The sequence below is a fragment of the Rhinolophus ferrumequinum genome, chromosome 16 (genome assembly GCF_004115265.2).
Source record: "Rhinolophus ferrumequinum isolate MPI-CBG mRhiFer1 chromosome 16, mRhiFer1_v1.p, whole genome shotgun sequence".
Lineage (NCBI taxonomy): Eukaryota > Metazoa > Chordata > Mammalia > Chiroptera > Rhinolophidae > Rhinolophus > Rhinolophus ferrumequinum.
Window position 1 is genome coordinate 27,192,468 of NC_046299.1, and position 25,941 is coordinate 27,218,408.

The following is a 25,941-nucleotide window of genomic DNA, read 5'->3' on the forward strand; positions in this document are numbered from 1 at the left end:
GAAGGAAAAACAGGAAAATATCCTCATAATCTTGTGGGTTAGCAAATATCTCTAAAACAGAGTGAAAAAACCACTATAACAAAAAGATTGATAATTTGGATTTCATTAAATATGAGAACTTGGCTCATTGCAGGACATTATTAAGCACGTGAAGAAGCAATCTACAGACTGGGAGAAGATATTTGAATTTCATCTGTCGGCCCAAGGATTTACATCCAGAACATAAACTAATTCCTACAAATCAATAAGTGAAAGACAAAATAACACACTTTTAAAAAGGGAAAAGACTTGAACAGGCACCTCTTGGATGAGGAATTAGCCAAGAAGCACTTGAAAAGGTCACTAGAAAAATGCAAACTAAAACTACAATAAGATAACACCTTTCGTACACCAGAATGGACAAAACAGAAAAGATTGTCAATAGCAAGTATGAGTGAGGATGTGGAACAACTGAAAATCTCATACAGTGCTAATGGGAGCGTAAAGCGGTTCAACCACTTTGGAAAACTGTTTGATAGTATCTACTAGCGCTAAATAAATAGCTATTTCCCTCTGACTCAGCAATTTCACTCCTATGTATATGCACGAGGGAGGTGAGGACATATATCCACGGGTACAACAATATTCCTAACACTTTTTTTTTTTCATAATAACTGAAAACTGGAAATAACTCAAATGTCCATCAACAGGCAATGGATAAATAGTTGTGGTACCAATGGGGAAGAAATTTCTAAGAAGGTAGATCTCATGTTAAGTGTTCTTACTACAGTAAAAATATCAATTTCATAAAATTAAATACATAATTCATTAATGTGTGGAACAAAATAAACAGCAATGCTCCATTAAGCTTTTTATTGATACCAAATTTTTCATCATGACTGACATTCAAAGTACAACTTACTTGGTAACCATACGATTCCTTTGCTTACTCAGGATGTATGTAACCCAAGAGTCATGATTCACAATTTTTTAAATAAAATGTGCAGATATCAGGTAGGGACATGGAGAGACTACAATAATTTGTTGACACCCATGAAAGCAACTTCCTTTTGGTATGGTTGGGGAGGTTAACTTATTACCAGAAACTTATTACACTGCGTAATGTTATCGGTGTGCTATTATATTTCAGGCATTGACTGTTCAAGGCCAATGTGGCATGTGAATTCTCAGGGAACTAAACCAAGTACAATTTTAAGTAAAACCGAATCAAGTTTTCCATCTGACCCATGGATCATACTTTCAATGTGTTCAATTAGTTTACCCTTGGAGGTAATCTAAACTATTCCCATTGACAATGCCATTCATTGCAGTGCAGCTAACGGAATACATACAGCCAGACGTTTTAAGCTATGATAAGAAGGTATTCCTAGAATTCTGCATAAAACAAGAGTCTTAAACAGTCTGATGGTGATCACTAATTGATTAAGCGAGCTGCTTCACTCAGTGGGCTCAAAGAGCTGAAGAGGAAGAGAAAATTCCAGTTTACAAAGCTGGGGAATTGGAAGTTACTTAGATCTTGAGAGCATTTGGTGTCATTTGATAAGGGTTTTTCATCGAAGTCAAACACTCACTCATTGCCTCCCCCAAAGTTCTCTCTATGTGTTGAAAGTCCTTACTATCATTCCAAGCCACTTACTACTTATATTTAGTACTTACGTAAATTTCTTTTTATTTTATTTTAATTTAAGTTTATTGGGGTGACAATTGTTAGTAAAGTTGCATAAGTTTCATCTCTAGAGCTGGTTGGTATACTTTCAGGAACCCAGAATATAAATACTGTTGGTTTTTTTTTCTTAGATTCTTTTATTTCTTATGTGGTATCTTATAAAGCTTTTTCGCAATCTCTCAGAGGTTAGCAACTTTATGAAAGATGAGTAGGGGTCTCCTATAGCAGCATTAGTACAAACCACCAAGATTTGATTTGTTTCCTCTCCTGTTGCTTGTTTCTTTTCATAACTTAAGCAGAAGACAGCTTTTTTTTTTTTTCTCTTCCTGGTTTCCTCTTGTAGAAGATTCCCTTACTTTAACATCAATAAAAATGTTGATGACTCGTCTTTCTTTGCAACTCAGAGCCGTAGTGCTCAGGACTGGGGTGGTTGTGACTCCCTTTCAAACCCCAATTTTATCATATTTCTATTGCATGTTAAAAGTAAATGTTTAAAGCACGTACAATTTTTTTGACCCTGTATTAGCATTTCTTCATTTTAAAAAAAGTTAATGAGGACCCTCCATAAATGGAAGTGACCAAGCCACCTTCAACCTCTGGAAGACCCCCCACCCCCCATTTGCCCCCCCTCTGGCTTTCAGATACTTGTGTCAACATAGTCATTTTTTCTCAGGTTAACGAGTCTGGTTGGGTAGAGCAATCCTCTATCTAGATTTTCCCCATTTCTCTTTATGTTCTGATGTTTTACAGTTTCTAAAGCAGATCCATACTTGTGCCGGGCAACAACTCTAGTTTGTTCAAATATTCTTTACTCCCCCGTCCTCCATATCATCTTTCTGCCCTTTGCTCCTCACACATGCCTCTTACCCAACTGGGACCCAGATGTCTAGAAGGATCGGCTCAGTCAGAACCAGATCAACAGTGCAACCTGGTTCGACAACTGGATAAAGGGATGACAACAGCCCCCGAGAAGAGCGTATTTGCTCTGTGCCAGTTACAGTGCTAGGGGCTTTGCCTGTGTTACCTGATTTATTTCCTGCTTAAGTCCCAATGTTACCTCCCTTTTATAGATGAGGAAACTTAAGCCCAAAGATTTTAACAAACTTGCTTAAGGTCACAGAGCTGCAGAGTGCCAGAGCCAGGATTTGGATCCAGGTCTGTCTGATGGCAAAAAACCGTGTGCTTTCAACCATAGCATGAAAAGAGGCCAAACAAGGGACCCAGCTCACCAAGATTAGAGTTGAAATTCACCAGACTTCCGGCTCTACTGCAACCTGCCCAGCCCATGTTAACAAGGGGAGATTTTTAGGAGAAACGATTTACCTGCTTTCTGCATTCGTGTGAATTTCAGGGTTTTATCTGACCTTATGTTACTCAGGTTTCTGAAACCCATCCTGAACCATTTCTCAGATGTCTTCAATCCCACTCCAAATACAGAAGTGAAGAGCTGAAACAGAGAAAGATTTGCCTTTAGTTTCTAAAATTAATCATTATGACAATGAAATGATACTTTGAAAGTCAAGGGATTGAGAAAAAGTGTAAGTAAATGTCTGACCCAGTTTCTCCTGGATATGACAGGCATGTGGGTGTGATGGTGATTTTTTAAAAAACATTTTTGTTTCAGAAGGATCCTTTTCTGATAAATGAAACAAACATGAGGAGGCAGGCTCTGGCATCTGCATAGGGCTTCAGTGTAATCTGACTGAGGGATGGCCAGTGCTGTCAATCTGTGACAACAGCTAGGCCTATCGGGCACTCCCCTTTGCCAAGCGTCCCTTACACACACGAATGCTCTGCATATTCATCCCTGAATTTAAAGATGGATGTGCATGTAGTTTGTAAAAATTTTCCACCGTCACACAGCTAGTAAGTGGCACAGCCCAGACTCACACCCAGTCTGTGTGCACTCCAAGCCTGGGCTCCTGCCCACAACCACCTTTTAGGACTGTGCAGCACTTCTGAACTGAAGGGGTTGGCAGAAGTCCCTGCCTCCTGCAACTGCAAGGTAGGAAACACTGGGAGGTAGCGAACCCTGCTTCAAAATGGAGAAGGAAGCAGTAAGGATCTTTCCAACGCAGGTTTGCTCTTTAAGAGAAGGTTATTTCGTCCCATGGTTCTAGTGTCCCCTGGTGTTTGTACCCATGAGTGACAGACGTCTGGAAGGTGAGGCAATTTGTATCTTACCATAGCATGGCAATGCGTATGTTGGCATCTGCTTCCTAGACCACTGCTAGGGACTGAATTGTCTCCCCCACAAAAAATAAATGTGCTGAAGCCCTAACCCCCAGTGTGATGGTATTTGGAGATGGAGCCTTTGGGAAGCGATTAAGTTTATATGAGATCCTGAGGGTGGGGCGTTAAAGATGGGATTAGTGCACTTAAAAAAGACACCAGAGAGCTTGCACACTGTCACGTGCAGGCACATTGAGAAGGAGGCCATCCGAAAGCCAGGAAGAGAGCCCTAACCCAAATCCAACCAGGCTGGCACCCTGATCTCAGAGTTCCAGCTTCCAGAACTGTGAGGAAAGAAATATTTGTTATTTGAGCCACCCAGTCCATGGCATTTTGTTAGGGCAGCCCAGGCTGACTAATATAATTACCTAGAATAAGAACGAGGATTAACTGAAAAACTGTTTTTGATAAATATAAGTAAAATCACACTTACTTTGAAGGACTGATATCGTTCATCATTTAACACAGCTTTAACTTCAGAACTTTGTCCATCTTCAATAATTTCCTGCATGGAGAGTTGAAAAATATTTTAAGTTAGTGATATTGGACAATCATAGTCCAAGACTTTCAAATTCATAGATTCTAGTAGCTTGATTTTTTTATAAAATGCACACCCATTGTGTGGAGGATGTTTCCCTAGGTGATCTGGAGAAAAGAAGACATTTCTCTATAATATTGAAAATCCCAGATCATTATATTTCCAAGTATCGCTTTACAACCCTCAGTGATAAAGGTGCAGAATGATTTGGGTCCAAATCTACAGAACACCAAACCAGAATAGTCACTGACCAAAGTGTGTCTAAATATTTGTGATCATTTTCTTTGTTTTTAAAGATTTTTATTAAAATATAATTGACATACAATATTATATTACTTTCAGGTACACATCATCGTTATTCAACAGTACTCATCTAGCACTATACAGAGTTATTACCACATTATTGATTATTTTCCCTGTGCTAAAGAAGTGATCACTATGATAAGTCCAGCAAACATCTGACACTACCATGCTAACACATTATTATTGATCTTTCCTCTCCTTTAAAAAATTTTCAATTAGAATTGACATTCAATATTATTTTATATTAGTTTCAAGTGTATAGCATAGTGGTTAGACATTTATGTAATTTAGGAAGTAACCCCTGACTACCTGGCACTATACATAGTTATTACCATATTATTGATTATATTCCCTATACTTTACATCCCTATGACTATTTTGTAACTACCAATTTGTACTTTTTAAAACCTTCACCTTTTTCATCCTGCCCCTAACACCCCTCCCATCTATCACCCCGATAGATTTAGTACTCACCTGACACCATAAATATTTATTACAATATTGTTGACGATATTCCTTATGCTATACCCTACCGTGTTTCCCCAAAAATAAGACTTAGCTGGACAATCAGATCTAATGTGTCTTTTGGAGCAAAAATTAGTATAAGACCCAGTCTTATTTTACTATAATATAAGACCTGGTCTATAATATAATATAATATATATAATAAATATAATAAATATAATAAATATAATATAATATAATATAACATAATGTAATATAATACTGGGTCTTATTTTACTATAAGACTGGGTATAATATAATATAATGTAATACCAGTCTTATATTAATTTTTGCTCCAAAAGACACATTAGAGCTGATTGTCCAATGAGGTCTTATTTTCGGGGAAACACGGTACATCCCCGTGACTACTGTGTAACAACCAATTTGTACTTCTTAATCCCTTCCCCTTTTCACCCATTCCCAACCCTCCTCCCACCTGACAGCCATCAAAATATTCTCTGTATCTATGAGCTTGTTTCTGTTTTGTTTGTTTATTTTGTTCTTTAGATTCCACTTAAGTGAAATCATATGACATTTGTCTTTTGCTGTCTGATTTATTACACTCAGCACAGTGCCCTCTAGGTCTATCCATATTGTTGCAGATGGCAATATTTCCTTCTTTTTTATGACTGAGTAATATTCCATTGTATATATGTACCACCTCTTCTTTATACATTCATCCATTCAGGGACACCCAGGTTGCCTTCATATCTTGGTTATTGTAAACAATACTGCAGTGAACATACGGATGAGCACGTCCCCTTGAAGTAGCATTTTGGACTTCTTTGGACAAATACCCAGAAGTGGGATTACTAGGTCCTTCTTTGTCTCCTGTAATAGCTTTTGTTTTAGTCTATTTTGTCTGGTATAAGTATTGCTACTCCAGATTTTGTTTGTTTGTTTCCATTTTCATGAAATATCTTTTTCCATCCTTTTACTTTTAGTCTGTGCATGTCTTTCAATCTGAAGGGAGTCTCTTGTAGGCAGCATGTGTAAGGGTCTTGTTTTCTTATCCACTTATTCCCCCTATTTTTTAATTGGGGCATTGAATCCATTTACATTGAAAGGAATTGTTCATAGGTATGTAGTTATTGCCATTTTATTATTCATATATATATATATATATATATATATTTTTTTTTTTTTTCTTTTCTTTTTCCCCCCCTATCTTAAAGAAGGCCCTCTAAGATTCCTTGTAATATTGGTTTGGTGGTGATGAACTCCTTTAGCTTTTTCTTGTCTGGGAAGCTCTTTATCTGTCTTTGGATTCTAAATGATAGTTTTGCTGGGCAGAGTAATCTTGGTTGTAGGTCATTGTTTTTCATCTCTTTGAATATTTCTTGCCAATCCCTTCTGGCCTGCAAAATTTCTGTTGAGAAATTAGCTGATAGTTTTATGGGGTCTTCCTTGCAGGAACTAACTGCTTTTCTCTTGCTGCTTTTAAGATCCTCTCTTTGTCTTTAACCTTTGGCATTTTAATTATGATGTGTCTTGGTGTTTGCCTCTTTGGGTTCATCTTGTTTGGGACTATCTGGGCTTTCTGGGCTTTTATATGTATTTCCTTCATCAGCTTAGGGAAGATTTCTGTCATTATTTCTTCAAATAGATTTTCAATTTCTTTCTCTCTCTCTTCTCCTTCTGTTACCCTTATGATCCAAATATTTGTACACTTGATGTTGTCCCAGAGGCCCCTTAAACAGTCCTCAATGTTTTGGATTCTTTTTTCTTTTTGCTGTGTTTTCTGCTATCTTATCTTCTACATTGTTAGTTCGATCCTCTGCTTCATCTAATCTACTGTTGATTCCCTGTAATGTATTCTTCATTTCCATTATTGTATTCTTTATTTCTGACTGGTTCTTTTCCTTGTTTTCTGTCTCCATTTTTATGTTTCCTATCTCTTTGTTGAAGTTCTCCCTGAGATCACTGCACATCCTTATAACCAGTGTTTTGAACTCTGTGTCTGGTAGATTGCTTGTCTCCATTTTGGTCAGTTCTTTTTCTGGAGCTTTGTTCTGTTCTTTTATTTGGGACATGTTTCTTTATCTCCCAATTTTGGCTGCCCCTCTGTGTGTGTTTCTATGTATTAGGTAGGGCTGCCATGTTTTCCGGTCTTTGTAGAGTAGCTTTCTGTAGTAGATGTGCTGTGGGGATCAGTGGCACAGTCTTTCTGGTCATCTGAGCCACGCACTCCAGGTGTGTCCCTTGTATGAGTTGTGTGTGCCCTCCTGTTGTAGTTGAGTTTTAGTTGCTATTTGCACATCAATAAGAGGGACTGACCCTTGGGCTCATTGGTTGTGAAGACTGGCTGAGACTACAGTGGAGGAGTTGTGCTTCAGGGGCTGACCCTACAGAGTAGGATCTGCCTTAGCAGGGCTCTGGTGCCTGCCCAATCTGCCCCTTGCATGGGTCATTCTTGGAGGCAGCTGGGTGATGCTCTAGCTCATTTCAAAGCTGGCCACTGGGGGCGCTAGCCTCAGGACCACCTTAGAGGGGATTCGCTGCTGGTCAAGTTCTGCCGCAGCCTGTGCCCCACCTGGGTCCATCCAGCAGGAGCCACAAAGAAATCTGCAGATGGCTTCCACCTGTACCGTGCATGGACGTACCTCAAGAGGTCAAGCTGCAAACCAAGGCCAGCTGCCACTAGTGCCGGCCTTAGGGCTGCTCAGTCAGAGGTAGAGGACATGTTCAGGCCAGATGTTGCTTATCTGGGCTCTACAAACCTTTGAGAGATCCTAGGAAATCTGCAGCATGAGCTAAGGCAGGTGATTTATATGAAAAAGGCATGGGAAGTAGCTTGGGTGTGGCCAAAAGTTGGGCTGGGCAGTGTCTCGAATCACCAGGGTGTGGCGAATGAACAGCTTTAGTCAGCTTGATGGAGACTCACAGATACGGTGGCCAACTGCATATGCACACTGGGGAGAAGGAGGGCTCAACAAAAAAGAAAGTGGCCTCCGCCAGCTTCTCCATCCAGGAGAAAGCTGCCCCTCCAGCCCCTGTCCTAAGCCAGACAACTCAGTTCCCCACCGTATGTCCCTGCCACCTTTTCATCTGCTGCCCCAGCACTGGAGCTCAGTGATTCTGATGGTAAGTCCTTGCACGTTCCTTTAAGAGGAGCAGCTGGGGGTGCAGTTGCTCTCTGTCTCACTCAGTCACAATCGCCGCTGGTTTTCACAACCAGAAATTATGGGGACTTCTCTCCCTGGCACTGGGAACCTGGGCTGGGGTGGCATTGGGACCTCTCACTCCTCTGATGAGGATCACCACAGCCAAGATATCCCTCCTGATTTTTAATGGTCACACGTGGGTGTGGGACCAGCATGTTCTGCGTCTCTGCCCTTCCTACCAGTCTCTAGGTGGCTTTTTCTGCACGTTCTTAGTTGTAGGGCTTTGGGTCAGCAAGATTTTAGGCGATTCTCAATGATGGTGGTTTTGTAGGTTAGTTGTAATTTCGATGTGGTTGTGAGAGGAGGTGAGGACAGCATTTACCTACTGTGCCATCTTGACTAGAACTCTCCTGTTATTAGTTTTTTAAAATCCTCCTTATACTGTCCATAAGCTCCTAAGGCAATGGCTGAGCTTGGTCCCGTGCCCACAGATCCTCCCCCCAAGAGCACACTGGCTGAGTGGAAGTGTCCTTTTGAGTGTCTGCAGTACATGCCTGGACTGTCACCAAGGTTCACAGAACTCGCGTCCTGCAGCATTTAACAATCCTAAACGCCCTCACGAAACCTGGGATCCGAACACTCTCGTGATCATTTTCTTTTCAATGGATGTGAACTTGCTGAAACAAGAAGACTTTTCATCTATTATATCCACCACCATTCTGGAGGGTGACGTTCCCTGATGGAACTGAGGTCCTTCACACAGCCTGCATTTGAAATCAGACCATCATCTGCTGTTGAGGTTTCAGATCACTTGACTCTCTCACTGTGATTACTAACAATATGGGAGAATTCTTTTTCCACTTAGCTGGTACCACGTAGCTCCAGATGTGATAACATTGGAGTATGGATTCTATCTATCTATCTATCTGTTATCTATCTAATCTGATCTATTAAGAGAAAGTACTGTAAGTCATGAATACATCTACATAATTGACGGGAAAATCTATTCTCTCTCCTCTCCCTCACACTCCCTCCCTCCCTGCCTATCTGTTAGGAGGTGTGACAAATCCCATTTCACCCTTACCTCTATGATACACTTCACTTTGTCCCCCAGGCAGGGAATTCCTTCTGTGTCCTTCATACTGATGATTGTGAATGGCAGAGATTTAAGTACAGAAGCTGCTCTCATAAATGCCAGACAGCAGCCTTCATTTTCTCTAAACTCATAATTTTCAGCCAGTACCTCAAAGGCGTCCTGAAGAATAAAACCAGGTGAGTAAAACACGGTCTTTTTCCAACCCCTGAGCCAGTGGTCCCTCGCAAACATCTCTTGCTCTCCTTTAAGCATGGGAACACTTCCTGACCTTTTCCTTGAAGGTCAGGATCGGGTCTCCAGTACCCTCGTACCCCTCCCTCGTTGGATGAGTGGAGTTGAATTGAAAAGACAGGCCATGGAGTGCTTTGTAAGGAAACTGAGTTCGATGCCATTAGGTAGGTATTCAGGAATGATTGAACCAAAACATGATCTCAGGGTCACAGCATCCTACGAATCATTACTCAGCATGACCCTTCCTACTTTGCGTGCTGACTGTCCCACCAGCCTGTGGCCAGGATTCTGCCTTGATCACGGGGTATCCTCCATCTCTTAGCTAGTACATGAAACACAGTAAGCTCTTAACAAAAACTTGTTGAAACAAACGGGTGTAATCATAGATGGCACAGAGCCAAGGCTGGGGTTATTTAAGGTAAGGCATGTTTGCACTTTTAGCAGAGGAGGAAGTAGTTGCCGCTGTGTGGCATCGTGTTCATGGTGCCCAGTAGCTGCCAATTTCCTGGTCTTCCTCGCACATGCGGGGCTGGAATGAGAAGTTTTGTATTTGATATACTGTTGCATGTTTTATCCACCTGAGGACTGCCTCTAGGCTCGAGGACAAGCAGCTGTGGGCTTGTTAGGGTCATTTGAAACACAATTGCCAAACTTCAGGGCTCAATGTGGCTGAAGAGATGATCTAGCTAATTTCTAACTGAATGGATAAGGAAACTGAGGCTCAGAGAGAGGAACTGGCTTGTCCAACATAGGTAATGTCACACAGGCAAGACTCTAGGTCTGTTGTCTCTTAATCTTCTGGTTTCCCAGTAAAAGCTGTTTATTGCTGTTTCTGTGTAATTTGCTCTTACTATGTTTTGGACTAATTATAGTTTTTGATTTTTTCAGAGTAGTTGCCTTTGACAAGTGTTGTGCCCAATATTGACAACTCTCAATAGGTAGTAATCTATCACCTTTAAGAATATAATTCAAATATATTTATCCCTGTCGGTGACAGAAGTAGACCTATTCTTGACAGAAAGAAGAACCAGAGATCAGACCTGGGTAGGTGGATGGGTGAGGCTGGGGAAAACTTTCCTAGATTTTCAGGAAATTTTATAATTTAATTTGTAGATCCATGGAAAGAAGCTGCAAGTGCTTCATTTACTCTGGATGTTGTAAAGCCCCATTACCGTGAATATGTGGTTACAGTTGTTTAAAGTGGTTCTTCTCTGACACGCGTACGGAGAGATCTTTTGCACAGCAAGTGGTGGAATCTTCTGGGGCTCGGGGTTGGAGCTAGCTGAAAAGTCTCTTCTTGCCTAAACAAATGTGTAAGCATCCATTTTTAGTAATAATCAATAGTAATAATAATAGATAGGTACGAAGAAAATGGAGGCACTAGGATGGCAATTGTTTCGGGGAAGAGGATAAAATTATAGGAGAGTCAAATTTTAAGTTATCTGAATCTCTAATATTTGAATTTGCTATAATTACTATGTATTCCTTTTGCAATCAGGGAAAAAAAACGTGAGAAAGGACCATCACTTAAATACCCTTTTCCTTTTCCATGAACTGATGTAGTTACGGTCTGAACTTCCTTCCTCAGGAGTCTAGCACTATTGGTGAAGAATTTTGAATTAAGAGCTTACCTTCCTTAATTGTTTTTCTTTATGAATGGTCATAGTAAGAAAAAAAAAAGGAACCCTTTACTTTCCTGGCTACCAGAAAATTTAATATTTTGAAATACTTGTGTATAGACTTGTTTATAAATATAGCTGCCATTTATTAAATACTTACTATAGGTCAGGCTTTGTGTTAAATGCTTTACGTGTATGCTATTCTAGTCCTCAGCACCATCTTATGAGGTAGACACTATTGTTATCTCATATCATAGAGGAGGAAACTGAAGCTCAGCAAAGCTAAGTGACTCACCCAAGGTCACACAGGCAGTAAGCAGAGAACCCAGACCTGTTGATCCAACAGCCCATGTTCCTAATCATCAAGCAAAGGACATTGAAAATCACAACTGTGGCACTTACGACAAGCTGGTGTTTTCCTGTCATCTCCACCGGTTTTCCTGCTCCAATACACTCTATCAGCCAGGAGACATCGAGGAGTTCCAGCTGTGAGCTGGCTTTTATATTTTGTACCTGAAGCCACTCCAGCACATCGGAACCAGAATTGTTTTCTGCCACAATGTGGGTGACGGAATCACTGCAGAAGGCAAGACTAAGTTACCAGCTGAAGGGGCTTTCAAAATCAGACGCTGTCCTCTTTTCTCAAGGTGTTCGGAGTACTCCATCTGATGGAGAAAGACGCACACTAGACTTGACTATGGGCACGGAGAATTTAGACCTCCGTGCAAGGGAATTCTCTCTATTTTAATTATTGTAGCAACAGTGGTGTATGTTACATGTCAGACACAAGAAAAATTAAGAAAACATTAGCAATATTGTGGTGTCAGTGGAAAAAACTGAGGTCCAGAGAAGATGGAAGATAGAATTGTTCTTAAAATAGAACCTAGCACTCTACATATGGCTTTGGTATGCCATTTCATTTTTATTTGTCACCCACAGTTAGAAATACATTTCATACATGACCCCAAATAAAAATTGACATAGATGTAGATATGCTTATAACCTCCCACTGAATTGATTGCACACCCCATTAATAGGTGGTGACCAGCTTTTGAGAATGACTGCTTTACACGTTTTTCAAAGCACAACTCTGTGATGTAAGACGGGCAGGGATCTTTTCCCTAAAAACTACTGAGCACATATTATGTTTCAGCAGTGTCTAAGAACTTTACACGCATCATCTCATTTAATACTCACATAGCTCCTCAAGTAAGTGTTACGTCATTCACACTTTAAAAATGAGGAAACTGAAGAACAGAGAAGTAAAAGGACATCCTGAAGGTCACACAGCGATTAAATGATATTTATCCTTTTTTAATTGTCTTTTCTGGGTCAAGTGTGTTATTTCTAGTTTTTAACCAGTTTTCACAATCAGCATTATGTCAGTGGAACCAGTAATTTTTACGGCCCTTTCAGTTCAAATAGTCTGTGAATCTGGGAGATAGCAAGATGCATATCTAGGCATCCAAGAGAAAAATAGAATTCTTTTCTTTTTCTTACTTCTCTTCCCTGACTTCCTTTTTCTCCTCCTTTTCTTGATTGACTCTTGGATTCATCGGGTATTTTTTTTGTTCACTGTTAAATTCACAGCCCTAAGTTCCTTGTGGTAATCGTGGTGGTGGTGGTAGGTGTTGGGTACTAAAGAAGAAAAGGGAAGTTCCTGGACATTAGTATTTTACATGAAACGGATGGTTAATGATGTGTTATGACAAGACATGAGGCATGCACAAGATCTGCACGTGGTGTGCTGAGAAGAAAAAACTTAGGGTGAGCTGGGAGAGGTGGGATGGCTTTATGGAAAAGTGTGGTTTGTGTCTAGTTTTGATGTATGCGGAGGAATAAAGTACCTGAAAGGCAGAACGTTGGCCCTCTTGGAAGAAGAGGTTCAGAGGCCAGAAGGAAAAGTAGGAGAATGGCCTGGGTTGGATGAAGAGTTTATGATGAGAAGCAGTAGGCATGACTGAGTCAGCGGGGGCAACCACATTATAAAAGATCTTAGAAGCCTGGTTGAGGAGGTTAGATCTTATTTTCTGGGATAATGGAGCCAATGAAGGTTTTTTTGAGCAGGACATCGATAGCATTACTGTTATTTTTAAAGACTAGTCTGGTACATGCAATGATTTGGAGGAGAGAGTGATGGGTGGGGAGGGTCGGGGAGCTACTTAGAAGAATGAAACAATGGACCAAATATGAGATGATTTTAACCCAGTCTGGTTCCTATAGCACTAGGAAGAAAGGCAAAGGAGATAAATGATGGACCTCTGGCATTAGTTCATTTCTAAAAGGAAGTGGAGAATAGAATCAACTATTATTCCAGCATACGGATCACAGTAAAGTACTAGCACTTTTGGTAGAAACAGGGATTTAGGAAGTTGTATCTCTCTAGGAGAAAGGGTGGGGGAGTGGAATTGAAGTTTTTTTAGGCATGTTGCATTTGAAAGATGGTAGGAGATCCCAATGAAAATATCCAGGTGACAGTTGGGATCTGAGGCGACGCTGGGAGAGAAATGGGGATCAGAGCTGAGATTGTCTGGGTGGCAGGATGCGCTGGAAGCCCTGCAGAAATAAGTCGTTGTAAAACAACATTTTACAAGAGTTGAGGGAAGATGGACTCACTGCTTCCCTATTCTGGGTCCACATAATTCCAAAAGTTATTTATAATAAACTTCTTGAAAGGTTGTTTATGTGAAGACTTTAAGAAGACAACGAAAGGATTAATAAGACTACATATTCCGTTTATATTTCTGCCCTTAGGATCTTGTCTAAACCTCAGAGGGAGAAGGAGAGTCACTGCCTCTAGTGTTTTGCTGACAATTTCTTACTGCTGTGTTGTAACAGCTATTTACCTGTTTGCTGGTGCAGTGGTTTTTCTCTGTGCTCTGAGTACTCTAATATTGAAAATATTAATAATATTGGAATGTTACTATGTACCAGACACTATTGTAGGCACATTTCATGGATTACCTCATTTATTATCAATAACACTAAGAGCTAGGTATTATCACCCCCATCCAAACATAAAAAAAGAGAGCTTTGGAGATGTAAAAATTCACCAGCTAATAATTGGGGGAGCGAGGCTTTGACCTAGTTCTATTTTAATCCAAAGCCTGTATGCTGGACTAAACTGAGCTACCCTCTGTGACTTGGTGCTTATTCCATGGCTGTAGAGAGAGCTGCTCCTTTATGCAGAAGAAACAACATCTGGATGGGTATCATGATTATTAAAAAAAACAAAAAACAAAAAACCTGATTCCCCCCAAAGGGCAGAAATAAAGATACAATAACACTTCCTATATAATACTATTATTCACACTATCCCTGCTGCTGTCACATAGAATTTATGTTTTGGTGTTTTATATCCAATATCATGTGGGCTATAATAAGACTGCAAGACGTGTAGAACTGTCCCAGAAAGTCTGAAAGAACAGTTGCTATAGCTACAATCCAAGATGGAGAAGCCACAGGGAAGCTGGCAGACTCTGAGCTCTGGGCTTTGCCTAAACCTCGGAGGGAGACGGGTATGCCAAGGAGGAGCCCTGGGGCTTGTCTTCCAAATTCAGGCCCTTCGCCATCCACCCTTACCACCCCTGCTCCACCATCACCATCTCTTTATTGAGGATATTCCTGGACACAGCCCTGCCTCTAACAGAGACACCCAGAAGCATGGGGAAGTAGGGGAGGGATGCTATAGAACAATGAACAGATAATGTAACACACAGGCATATATATAAAAGAAAAAGACTAGAGAGATACTCTAGACTATTAGAAAAAATAATAGCTACACACACACACACACACACACACACACTTGTCCCTCGGTATCCACAGGGGATTGGTTCCAGGACCCCCCCTCCCCCATACCAAAATCCTCAGATGCTAAGCCCTTTACATAAAATGGGGTAGTTGCATGTAGCTTACGCACATCCTCCCATGTACTTTAAACCATATTTAGATCACTTACAATACCTAATACAATGTAAATGTTATGCAAATAGTTGTTATACCGTATTGTTCAGGCATCAGCTTTCTGGAATGTAAAAAATTATCATCAATCTGAAGTTGGTTGAATCTGTGGATGAGAAACCCACAGATACAGAGAGCCCACTGTACATTTTTACTTAATCCTCACAAGAGTCTTAGGAGGTGGGCAATATAATTTCAGATAAGAAAACCAAGGCTTGTAGAGGTCACATGAAGCCAGGATTCAAACCCAGGTGTGCATGACTCAAGCAATCTCTCAACGTTCTGCTAGACTGTGGTTAGGCCCCTGAGTGAGGGTTGGTTTGTTTCAGTATTTTTCTGTAAATTTCTGTCGTGAACCATCTCTATCATCCCTTTTATACTTAGGAGAAAAAATACACATGAACGTCATTTTCAAGGACAAACAAACCTGGGGCTGGGGCTGAGGTAGTTCCTGCCTTGCCACTGGAGGCCTGGGCTTTCTCCTTATAATAAAAGGTGAGCGATAGCATCAGGCAGCTGCCCCGAACCTCTTTCAAAGACCCCAAGGTGCTGCTGAGAGGGCTGTTCCTGAAATACCGGTGGATTCAATTCCTTAAGAGCCCCTGGTTTCTTAGCCATGACTACTTAGTGTCTTGGACTAGGTTTGGCAGTTCTGGACTAGAATTTGTCCCTCAGCTTCCCACAGGGAAAAAGATGCAGGGTTTTCTCCTTCAACTCACGCGGAAGCAAACTGTGCCCCTCCTGCTCCTGCTCACTGGCGTCCCCGAGGGCATGGTCAGGGTTGTAATCTGCCTGATTATGATCTGGGTTATAAGCATGCCTGGTGCCCAGCACGTGGCCAGATTCACAGTAATGGTCAATAAATAGACTACTGGTAAAATGAATATATGAATTTATTAATCAATGGCGCTAAAGGAATGTTTCTTACACTCTAGTGTCTACCCAAGACACCCAGGAAGCTGGGTTAAAATTCAGGTGCCTGGGCCCTATTACCAGAGATTCAGATTCAGTAAATCTTACCGAAGGCCGAGGAATATGTATTTGGACGAGTTCCCTTGGTGATTCTGACGTAGTCGGTCAGTTCTAGTTATCTATTAGTGTGTAACAAACTACCTCAAAATGTAATGGTTTAAAAAAGGCAATGATTTTATTATATCTGCAATTCTGTGGGTCAGGAATTCAGGCAGCTTGGCTGGTCATCCTTCTGTTCGGTGTGGTGCTGATGGAGCTGACGCTCCAAATGGCTCTGCATGTCTGGCACCTTGGCGAAGATGGCTGGGAGGCCGGGCTCACAGCTCCGCCAATCAGAACACCTTTCCATGGCCGCTCACACAGGGAACTCAAAACTCCTTACATGAGCTTCTGGGACCCAGGGAACAGCAGAAGCCACAAAGCCTTTTATGATCCAGCCTCAAAAGTCACATAGTGTCACTCTTGGTGGAAGTAGTCAAGAGCCCTTCCAGATGCAATGAAAGGGAAAATTGCTCCTGCTTCTCCAGGGGAGCGCCCATATTTTAAAACCCACCCACAGCCCAAGAACTCCACTTTGAGAAAACACTGCTGTAAAGAAAGTTTTCTTTAATTGCCCCACGCGGGACGTTGGGCTCAATTACAGCAATGTATCCCAGGGTGGTACTCATTTCTCTGCAGGAACATGAGATGATTTTAGCAAATACACAACTGGGCATTTAAAAAGCATGCACCATATATTTATATCTACATTTTTAGATTATGCATATCAGACATGGTTTTTATGGGTTTCATGGTTTTCATATTATTCCTTAGGACAAAGCTAAATTATTTTCAACAATTCCGTTTAGGAACAATGAAAGGAAACATTAAGTATATGATAACACATGAGGTAAAAGATATTATAAGAACCATGAATGTGGCACTCAGATGTCCAGAAGGCCCTGAGTTATGGGATGAATCACAAAGCTCAGTTCTGAATTTCTTCCCTCTGATACCTGTATCCTGACTCTTCCTGCTTTTCTTTTCCTAGTTGGTCCTGCTTCTCTAGATAATTAGGAAAACTCCCCATGAAGAAAGAGACAGCCATCCTTTTTGCCTGGAGACAGACTGACCCCCAGTCTGACTCCCCCAATCATCATGGATGGTCACCTGCTTTTTATCTGTTTTCTTTCCCTGGAGTGGTGATTTCTGATTCTTCCCATCTGATGTAGGGCTTATTTTGTAAATAATGACTTTAAATAGTAATTTACAATTAAGCTGAGCTGTTTACAGTTTTAAAACCCTCCTACTAATTTCCCTTAGAAACTGATCTCTTTCAGAATCCCTGAAAGAGAAAAATCAAAGCAGTTTTATTTGGTTTTATCTCACACTCTTAATAGCACCGGTAAAGACAGGTTTCTATTCCCAGCCCTGATAAACTTGAGAGTCTTGTCTTGATTTCTTTGGCCCATCTTCAAAGGTGTTATGAACATGTTCGTTAATTTTAATTCCACAATATTTGAACTATAAAGTAATTTGGACCAGAGCAGGACTATAAATACATGCTCTTGAATTTATAAAAATAAAGTCATTATTATTTTGCTGATTACAAAAGTAATACTGGTGCATTGTAGAAAAAATTAATTTGGTAATCCCAAGTTCCTCTGGCTGGTTTCATATTCACCAGATAAATCATTCTTTTGAGAAAATGTTTTCTGAAGCCAACTATGTGTAAGAAGATTGTCAGTGGTCTGAGAGTGAGGTCTACAAGATGACACCTTTGTCCTCATGGAGTCAGAGAGGGTGAGATGAAGAACTGGCGGAGATGAGGAACAAAGCCAGTGGGAGCGCTGGCGGCCAACCCTAGGCCATGGACCACACTTGTGCTCCAGGGAGGAAATTCTCTTCTCTAGGAGGGCTTCCAGGGGTCTTGGATCTTAGATGTAGAGAGGGGTAGGTAAGAGAGGTTCAAGGCCAGGGGGAAAGAGTGAGAAAATAACGTAAAGAGAAACTAGTGACGATGTGTTTGGACATTGGACCTGGAAGGGGCCTAGAGATGCATTAGTCGACCATCATGTTTTCTAGAGCAGGTACCATCTTTTGCATGGGGTATTCAGTTTCTTTTGCAGACAGTGACTTTTAATATTTTGATTTCAGATGCCACAAATTTGAAATGATAGAACATTGTCAAGGATAAACAAAGTGGAACACTAGTTAAAAAAGAGTGTATTTTATTTAGTAATGACTATTGCAATAGAGAAGGGGGTCCAGCATGATGGAAGCTCAACTTCAAGGAGCCCTTTTAAAGCCTGGCTGTGCTAAGGGTAAGGCACTGAGGGGCTTTAAGCGGGGTTGGTCCACATGACCAGGCCACCAGGATTTGCTAATTGGCGTGTATGCAGAGGAGAAACAAATTTCTTGAATCTTTATGACAGGAGGCAGGGTGCAAGTTAGAGAAAGGTGTCCACTAAAGTTAGGCCTTTACCTTCCCACAGAGAATGGGAATGACAGTTCTCTCCTTGAATATTTGCTTTTCAAAGAGCCTCTCTGGTCCTTGAGAAGACAGTTCTGGGTGGTTGGAAGATTTACATCTCAAAGGTGGCAGAGAAAGGATTTAGAAAGGTTTCTAAAGTAACAGTTCCAAGAGGGGCTTGAGGGACCCATCTGCCTACTGCTAGGTTTTGGCTGGAACAAATAGTAAATTCTCCCGGCAGCCTTGAGCTTTCTCAGGCAGGCATTTTAAGGTGGGGTGGAGAGGTGGTTGGGGGTGGGGCAACATCCTAAGGACATGGCCTTAAGCTGCTAGAAGCCATTCTAGACTTTGGTCAAGGAGAGAATTTGTATGAACATTCAGGTGAAGAAAACATGGGTTTTACTATCATGAGATTCCTTGGGACATTGGAGACAATAGTATTGGGATAATGAGTGAGGCAGAAACCACATATCAAATATTACATAGTGAATAGATGTAAAGTACAGGCAGGCAGGTTAGATGTAACTAAGCCAACACAATACAAGAAAACTGAAAGTGAAGGGCTGTGTAGGAAAATACTAATAAAAAGAAGAAGAAGAAGACTAGTACATACTTGGAAAATACATTATGATCTCTTTTAATTCTAGGTGACAACAAAGGTACAATTCCTGACTCCCCTGGCCAATTGCAAACTTTTTGCTTTCCGGGCTCATGTCTTTTACTAATTTGTATCTCCAGAAACAGACAAATACTGTGCAGAGTGGGTACTAATGGAACCCTTTATTTATGATGCCACGATGGTATATCCTGTTTTCATCCAAGACAATGCCTTCTAAAGGTACCCTTGTAGACAAATGATGGAGGTCTAGGCAGGATGAAAGTGTCATCTGGTGGGTTTCTACTGCTTGAACAGTGGAACTCAGCAAGTGTTAAACTGCTGCGTGATATAACCCTGGAGAGCCATCCTTCTTAGTCACAGCTCTTTCTTCTTCAATATCAATGATTTAGGTCAAGACATACAGAGTAGGCTTCGCTAATGTGTTCAGAGAGGAGGGTTGATGACAGATAAAATTTTAAAATAGCTCAAAGTACTGGAAGCAAGGATGAAACAAGAGCTTGATAAGCACTAGATTCTGACCCTTCTCTTGCTTGTCCTAGATAACTTGAAGATGATGAAGTTGCTCAAAAATTTAGGGCGTTAGCCATGGAATAAAATTCAGCATCCTTTTCATGAATGTGCAAAAATGCCTCAAATGGCATGAATTGATAACCCTCCTGATTTATATTGTTAAGAACCAGCTTCCTACGGCACCTTGAATAGCACATTTTTCCAATATAACATAAATATTAATGAAGCCCAATCCACATGTAAGGATACAGTGCACATGTGCTGGAGAATGAAAGAGCCCCAGAAAGTTCAATGCATTCAGGTAAGCCATTTCTAAGCTGTGTGTTCAGGCCCAGGTAAAGTAAGAATCAGAGTTTTCCACAAATTTAATCCTTCTGGCAGCCAAAGAACGTGCAAGGAACTATGGAGACTGTTGCCTATTTTCAGAACATTTTTCTTTTCGTAGCTCCCCTATCTCTGATTACTAGAAAGACGAAGTATAGCTAGCCTTCACTATTGAGAAGCATACTTTCTTTTAAAAATCAGTTTTATTTATTTTCATTTTTAAAATATATGCTTATTGTAAAAAATTTGGAAAACACAGAGCATAAAAGCAGCTAAAATCCTTCCCTACTACACCCTTCCCCCACTCCGCCAAAATAACCACTTATAACATTTTGATGGGTTTCCTTCCTGTCTTTGTTCTATTTGTTTAGATCATTTGACCTGGTTCATATTATGGAGAGAGAACCCTCTCCTTAGGTTCTGCTGTAAAGATCAATGGATCCAGCTAATTAACAAGAAACCAATCACACTTTTCACTTGTATAACTGTTTAATTTATCAGAGCACGTTGACATCCATCATGGCATTAGGTGGTCACATCAGGTAGACTAGACCATTTATCTGGACACTAAGGTCGGAGAGGAGAAAGGGGATCTCACCCCACACGTGGCTGGGAAGGGTCAGAGCCAGAATTGGAGGTCTCTACATTTCTTATCAAGAGATTTCCCCCTACAATGATTTCTATTGTCCTTCCCAATTAAAGTGTAGGTATCTATGTATGGAAATTCCGTTTGAGAGCTAGGACTTCTGCTTTCTGTGGTTTATTTTTGTGCCATAGAACACATTTGTAGTTAATGTGTCTACCGAGCTGCCAGCCTGGGAACTTTGCCACCATCACATGCACAGCAACAGTTTGCTCACCACGCACCAGTTTCCTCTGTCGCCTGAGCAGCTGGGCTTGGTCCCTGGCACCAGGCCTCTGGGGCACGGAGCTGCTTCTTCGGCTCTCTTGCCAAAAGAAGAAACTCGCCTCCCAACGTCTCCCCAAGTACCTGCCTCAGCCCGCATGTATGTATCTGTAGCTGTGCCTATAACTAAATGAATCAGCCCTTGCTGGAAGTATGGACGGTGCAACAGAGAGCTTTCTATGTAAGTGGCACCTTGACCATCTGGCTCTCACCTTCCTGCCTGGCCCTTGCCAAATTTCTTTACTGCAAAAAGCAGTTCCGTATTTTCTAAGGCTTTTAATTTCTGTTTTTTCAATTTCTTTTTTTCTTTCTTTTCTGATATTTGGCCTCTTTGCCTATGTCATCTCCTCCACATCCTCCCTCCAATTCCAACATTTTATGTAAGTCTGTAAAATTAAGCAGACTTAACAATTAGATGAAATCTCAGATTTCATGGAAAAGATGATAAGCCCAAAATGATATTTTGGACTTAACATCCTAAAGGAGATAGGGGGTTAAAAGAGGCCGGGAAAAGGCAAAGGAGACCATATGAAAAGAAGTCAGATGGGAGAGAGACCATGAGAGACTCAGGAATTTCTGAATGGGGCATTTTAAGAAAAAAATAAAAATGTTTCTGTGACATTGCCTTTTCATATGAATTATGGGTCTTGTAAAAATTATCATATCTGAATATCGACTTTTGACATATGTCTCTTTAGCAATTTGAAGCTGACATTTCTTCACCAGGAAATGCTTGTCAGATTTACTTTTAAATATCAAAGACTGTTTTTTAAGTAGAAATTTATTTTCACATAAAATTCTTACAGTTTTTCCTGAAAAAAAAAAAAATGTGGTCTGTCTATTCCTTGGACCATCAAAGCCAGCCAATTGCATTAATCATCATTCTTTATTCATTGCAGGCTCCCTGGCAGTTCTGTTTGGAACTATTTAAGTCAAGGTTCTAATACCATTGGTTTCTGGATTTTGTTTTGTTTTCTCTTCCATCTATTTGAGGCCAATGAAGAGTTTATGTAACAGTTAGGAAAACAACAAGGCTAATTGCTAGGATGTAAGTGGGTTTGGGAGTGAAGCAGTCTAGGCGGCCCCAAAGGTGGCTTCAATTGCTTTATTGTCTGGATTCTCTTGAGTGATCTTATCACTCTCAGCATGGTATCTACCACCCTTGGATAGAGCTGTCCCCGAATCTTCAACTAGCATCCTTCTCTCTGCAAAGCCCACTCAGACTGCTTGCTCTTTGGAAAAGCAAGATCAAGGCCACACAGGGGAGCCTATAGAAAGCCAGCTGCAGTCACTCATCCTAGCTTGTCAGACACTGGTCACCTCAGCACAGCCAGCTGTTTAGCTTAAGAGCCAAACAAACGAACCATCCTTTTTGCTTCAAAGTAGCTGAAAGTTTTTGATTGAACTCAGTGGTGTTTCGTTCAAAAATGAACTTGAGTGGTTTCAGCATTGAGTTTTCTAACTTGGTTTTTGTTTATCATCTCTAGACACCTCATCTCATACTAGTGAATAATAGTGCAAAGCAACAAACAAACAAACAAACACAAAAATTTGCCTTATCTTTCGGTGCCAGTTAGTTTCTATGTAATTGTATTCAGTTCACACTCATCTTATTTCCCACAACTACTTGGCTCAAATTTGTTCTTTGATTTCAAACCTGTTCTACTGGTGGGCACATTACCTCTTCCCTAAGAAAACACGGGTTCCTTGGGTTTCAAAGAAGCTCTTCATAAAATTGATTCACAAACCAAATCAGTGGTGTCCTACCTGAGCTCGTTCTCAACCCTGAATCCTTTCCTTCGGGCCAGCTCCATGAGGAAGGCTCTGCGGGTCGTTCCCATTTTCCTCTCCAAAATATAGAGGACCAAATCTCGGAACTTGATGTCATGAGCAGGGGAGGCCATTGAGGCACCCATCTGCCTGGGTTTCTTCTTCCGAGGGCCCATACGGGCCATTGGCATGGTATCCATGGAAAGAGGCTGCAGCTGCTTCTGGCTATGCCGTCAAGTGGTGTCTCCACAAGTGAGGGTGAGTCTGCCCCTCCTTCATGAAGAGCTCTGATGTCATCTCACCAGCAGACTCTGAAGCCAGGGCAAGGCTTCCTGGGCCCTGCCCTGGACAGCTTCCTACTGAAAAGCGATGGGGAATTTTTACCTCTGTTCAGCTCCTTTGTCCAATATAGGGATCATAATGGAAACAGTAAATTAACTTTTGCTTTCCTCTGCATAAACACGTCAGATCCTCAGAATAAACATGTGAGGAAGGTATATATTTGTTTATTTATTTACACATTTGTTGAGGCCCCTCTTTTCTCTATTTTTGATCCTTTTTTAACCTCCTAACTCACTTGCATTCTCTTCCTCTCATAGGCAACCATTACAATACATTGAATGTCTATAATTTGCATGGGTGTTAGGCGTTCGTGGTAGGTGGTTGTTTTGATTTTATATAAATGGCATTGCTATGCTTCTCATTCTGTTGATCACTTTTTTTTCACTTAAAACTATGTTTTCAGATCGATCCATCTTGCTCTGTGTTCTAATCTATTGCCTCTAATTGCTCCACCGTATTTCATGGGGGCATTTTAGCTGTGTCAGTGCATTCTTATAAGTGAGGAAACCAAGGCTCAGACAGTTTACTCAAGATCACAAAATAAGGGGCAGAACCAGATCTTGAATTCATGTCTTCTGACTCCAAATGCTATGTACCTCCACTTTTTTAGTGAACTGAGGTTGTCTGGAGACATATAACTCTAAAATTGATCTTTTGGGATGGAATGGGATGATCTTTAGATGAGAATTACTGCTATAAAGAGACATTTTCATAACATTATGTGCAAAATGAAATTAGTGTCTTTCATCGATGTACTTGATCGATCTCATTTCCCGAGCACCTGCGATGTGGTCAGGGCAAGCCTACACAGCTTAGCGGGGCGAGTCCTTGCAGTACCACTGTCTCATAGTTACTAGCATTCCCATTTGGCTACACGACCTGCTCAAGGTCACAGAGCTAGTCAGTGGTCACCAGGAGGAAATGATTAAGCTAGAAATGGGACTCAGACTGGTCTGATTTTAAAACCTGTGCACTTACCCACCAAGAAGCTTTCTTTTATGTATGTCTTCCCCAATAACAAATCTAAGCTCTGCTCATCCACGCTGACACCTTATTTGAGATTTTTGCTACCTCCAAAAGTATATGAGCTCTTCTCACCACACCAGGGGAAGACTGATATGACAGCTGCCTTCAAGCATTTGCAAAGCTGTGTTGTTCAAGAGAGCAAGATAAAACATCTTCAGGTGGAGCCGGCAGAGTAATAGGTCTTAGCTCTCTGCGAGTAAGAACTTGTTATTAACTAGAGCTGTCTAAAAATATAGAGAGGCCACATTATAGAGTGGGACATTACAGGTATGAAAAGTGTCCAAATAGAGTCTGGACCACTGTTGATTGAAATGTTACAGAAGAGATTCAATTATCTGGTAAGGACTTTTAACGCAGCTCTGTGATTCTAGTATGACATGTTTACTTGCTAAAGATCAAAATCTGGGGATGAGAGTCTATTCTGACCCTCACTGTTAGGCATTTGGTCACTGAAATGCTGAAAGTTTCATATGACAACAGTCTTAACTACAAAGTGGCCCCTAGCATGGAGCAAGCAAAAGATTCTGGCAAGACTCTGAGGTTGTTGTGTTCATCCCAGGGTATGGCCAGAGGGGAAAAATAAATCATTGTGTCACCTAAATAGTAAAGGGGATGGAGAAGTAGTATAGAGATATGACTAAGAGCCAGGCTCTGACATCTGGCTGCTGGCACAGATCTCATCTCCAATGTTTTGAAGCTGTGACCTTGAGCAAGTTACTTCACTTCTCTGAGCTTCAGTCTCCCCCATGTGTAAAATCAGGACTAACGGAGATAACCCACGGAGCAGAGTGCGAGACACAGAGGAAGCACTTTAAATAAGTGTCAGTTGGTAGTAATTTGGTGTTTTGTTTTTAAAGAAGTCCCAGTCTGGTCTAAAAGCAGATCTATGTGTATTATGAAACTCTTAAATCATCAAAATATTATACTAACCAATGTCTTATTTAACTTGCTTTGAATCACTGATATTGAAACGATTACCAACAAAAATTTAAAATGTGATGATGCCTGGTTATTAGACGACTGTCTTTCAGTTTCACATCTACCTTTCTCTGCTCTGTGAGGTTGGGGCTGGGCTGTGCAAACTCCATTTCTCCTTTGTCAGCTGGCTCCATGTTAGGCTCTGCCAGTTGGGGGCGCTAGAGGGAGACTGCAAGGCCGGAGAGAGGAGGACGTGATCCTTTTGGTTTGCCTGCTGATACTGTCAGGGTTTTCTCAGTAATGGCTCTTTCCTCTGGTGGCAACAGCTGGCTCCACTCTCTAGCTTTTTATTCTTACCCCCTTTCTTTTCCTTTTTTGCACAACTGAGCATAGTTTTGTCACGCCCTTCAGAGGGACCAACACCAGCCCAAAACATCTCAGAGGTCTGAGTCCCAGCTCTGCAGGGATTTTCCTATGAACTCCTACAATGCCAGCAGCAACAAGCAGCACCCCCTCCTCAGAGGTCTGTGTTTCAGGTCCCTGGGGACCCCCTGCTTCACACTTGCAGGTTTCAACAATCCCAATTCTGTCTCTTTGTTCCCCCCAACCCTAGAGGTGCGACATGCTTTCTGCAGTTACTCGCAGTGTACTTGTTTTACTTTTCAGCCTTCTATTGCCTATTAAACCAATCCCCTGTATTACATTTGTTGAAATACCTAGCTAGTGTGCTTTCCTTTGTCCGGACTGGATCTTTAACAACTGTATTATACTTGCTCTGGACTTGCTCTTGCTTCATTGGACTGATACAGTGTCCAATGAAAGTGAGTTGTAGGAAAAGGGATTCG

The 25,941-nt window shown here is 41.2% G+C and overlaps 1 protein-coding gene across 2 annotated transcripts in view; it reads right to left on the bottom strand.

Annotated features, from left to right (window-relative positions):
• The window catches only part of DNTT (DNA nucleotidylexotransferase), a 36,534-nt gene extending 13,422 nt beyond the window's left edge, over window positions 1-23,112 (bottom strand). The window contains exons 1-6 of one of the 2 annotated variants that reach the window (XM_033130084.1): window positions 22,808-23,112; window positions 11,696-11,870; window positions 10,847-10,975; window positions 9,432-9,602; window positions 4,332-4,403; window positions 2,990-3,113 (exon numbers count right to left, since the gene is read on the bottom strand). In XM_033130084.1, the coding sequence (XP_032985975.1) occupies window positions 2,990-3,113; window positions 4,332-4,403; window positions 9,432-9,602; window positions 10,847-10,975; window positions 11,696-11,870; window positions 22,808-23,010 (874 nt within the window). In that variant the 5' untranslated portion in view covers window positions 23,011-23,112. The remainder of the gene's footprint in view (window positions 1-2,989; window positions 3,114-4,331; window positions 4,404-9,431; window positions 9,603-10,846; window positions 10,976-11,695; window positions 11,871-22,807) is intronic. The other variant, XM_033130086.1, reaches the window with a different exon arrangement.
• Window positions 23,113-25,941: the final 2,829 nt, after the last annotated feature.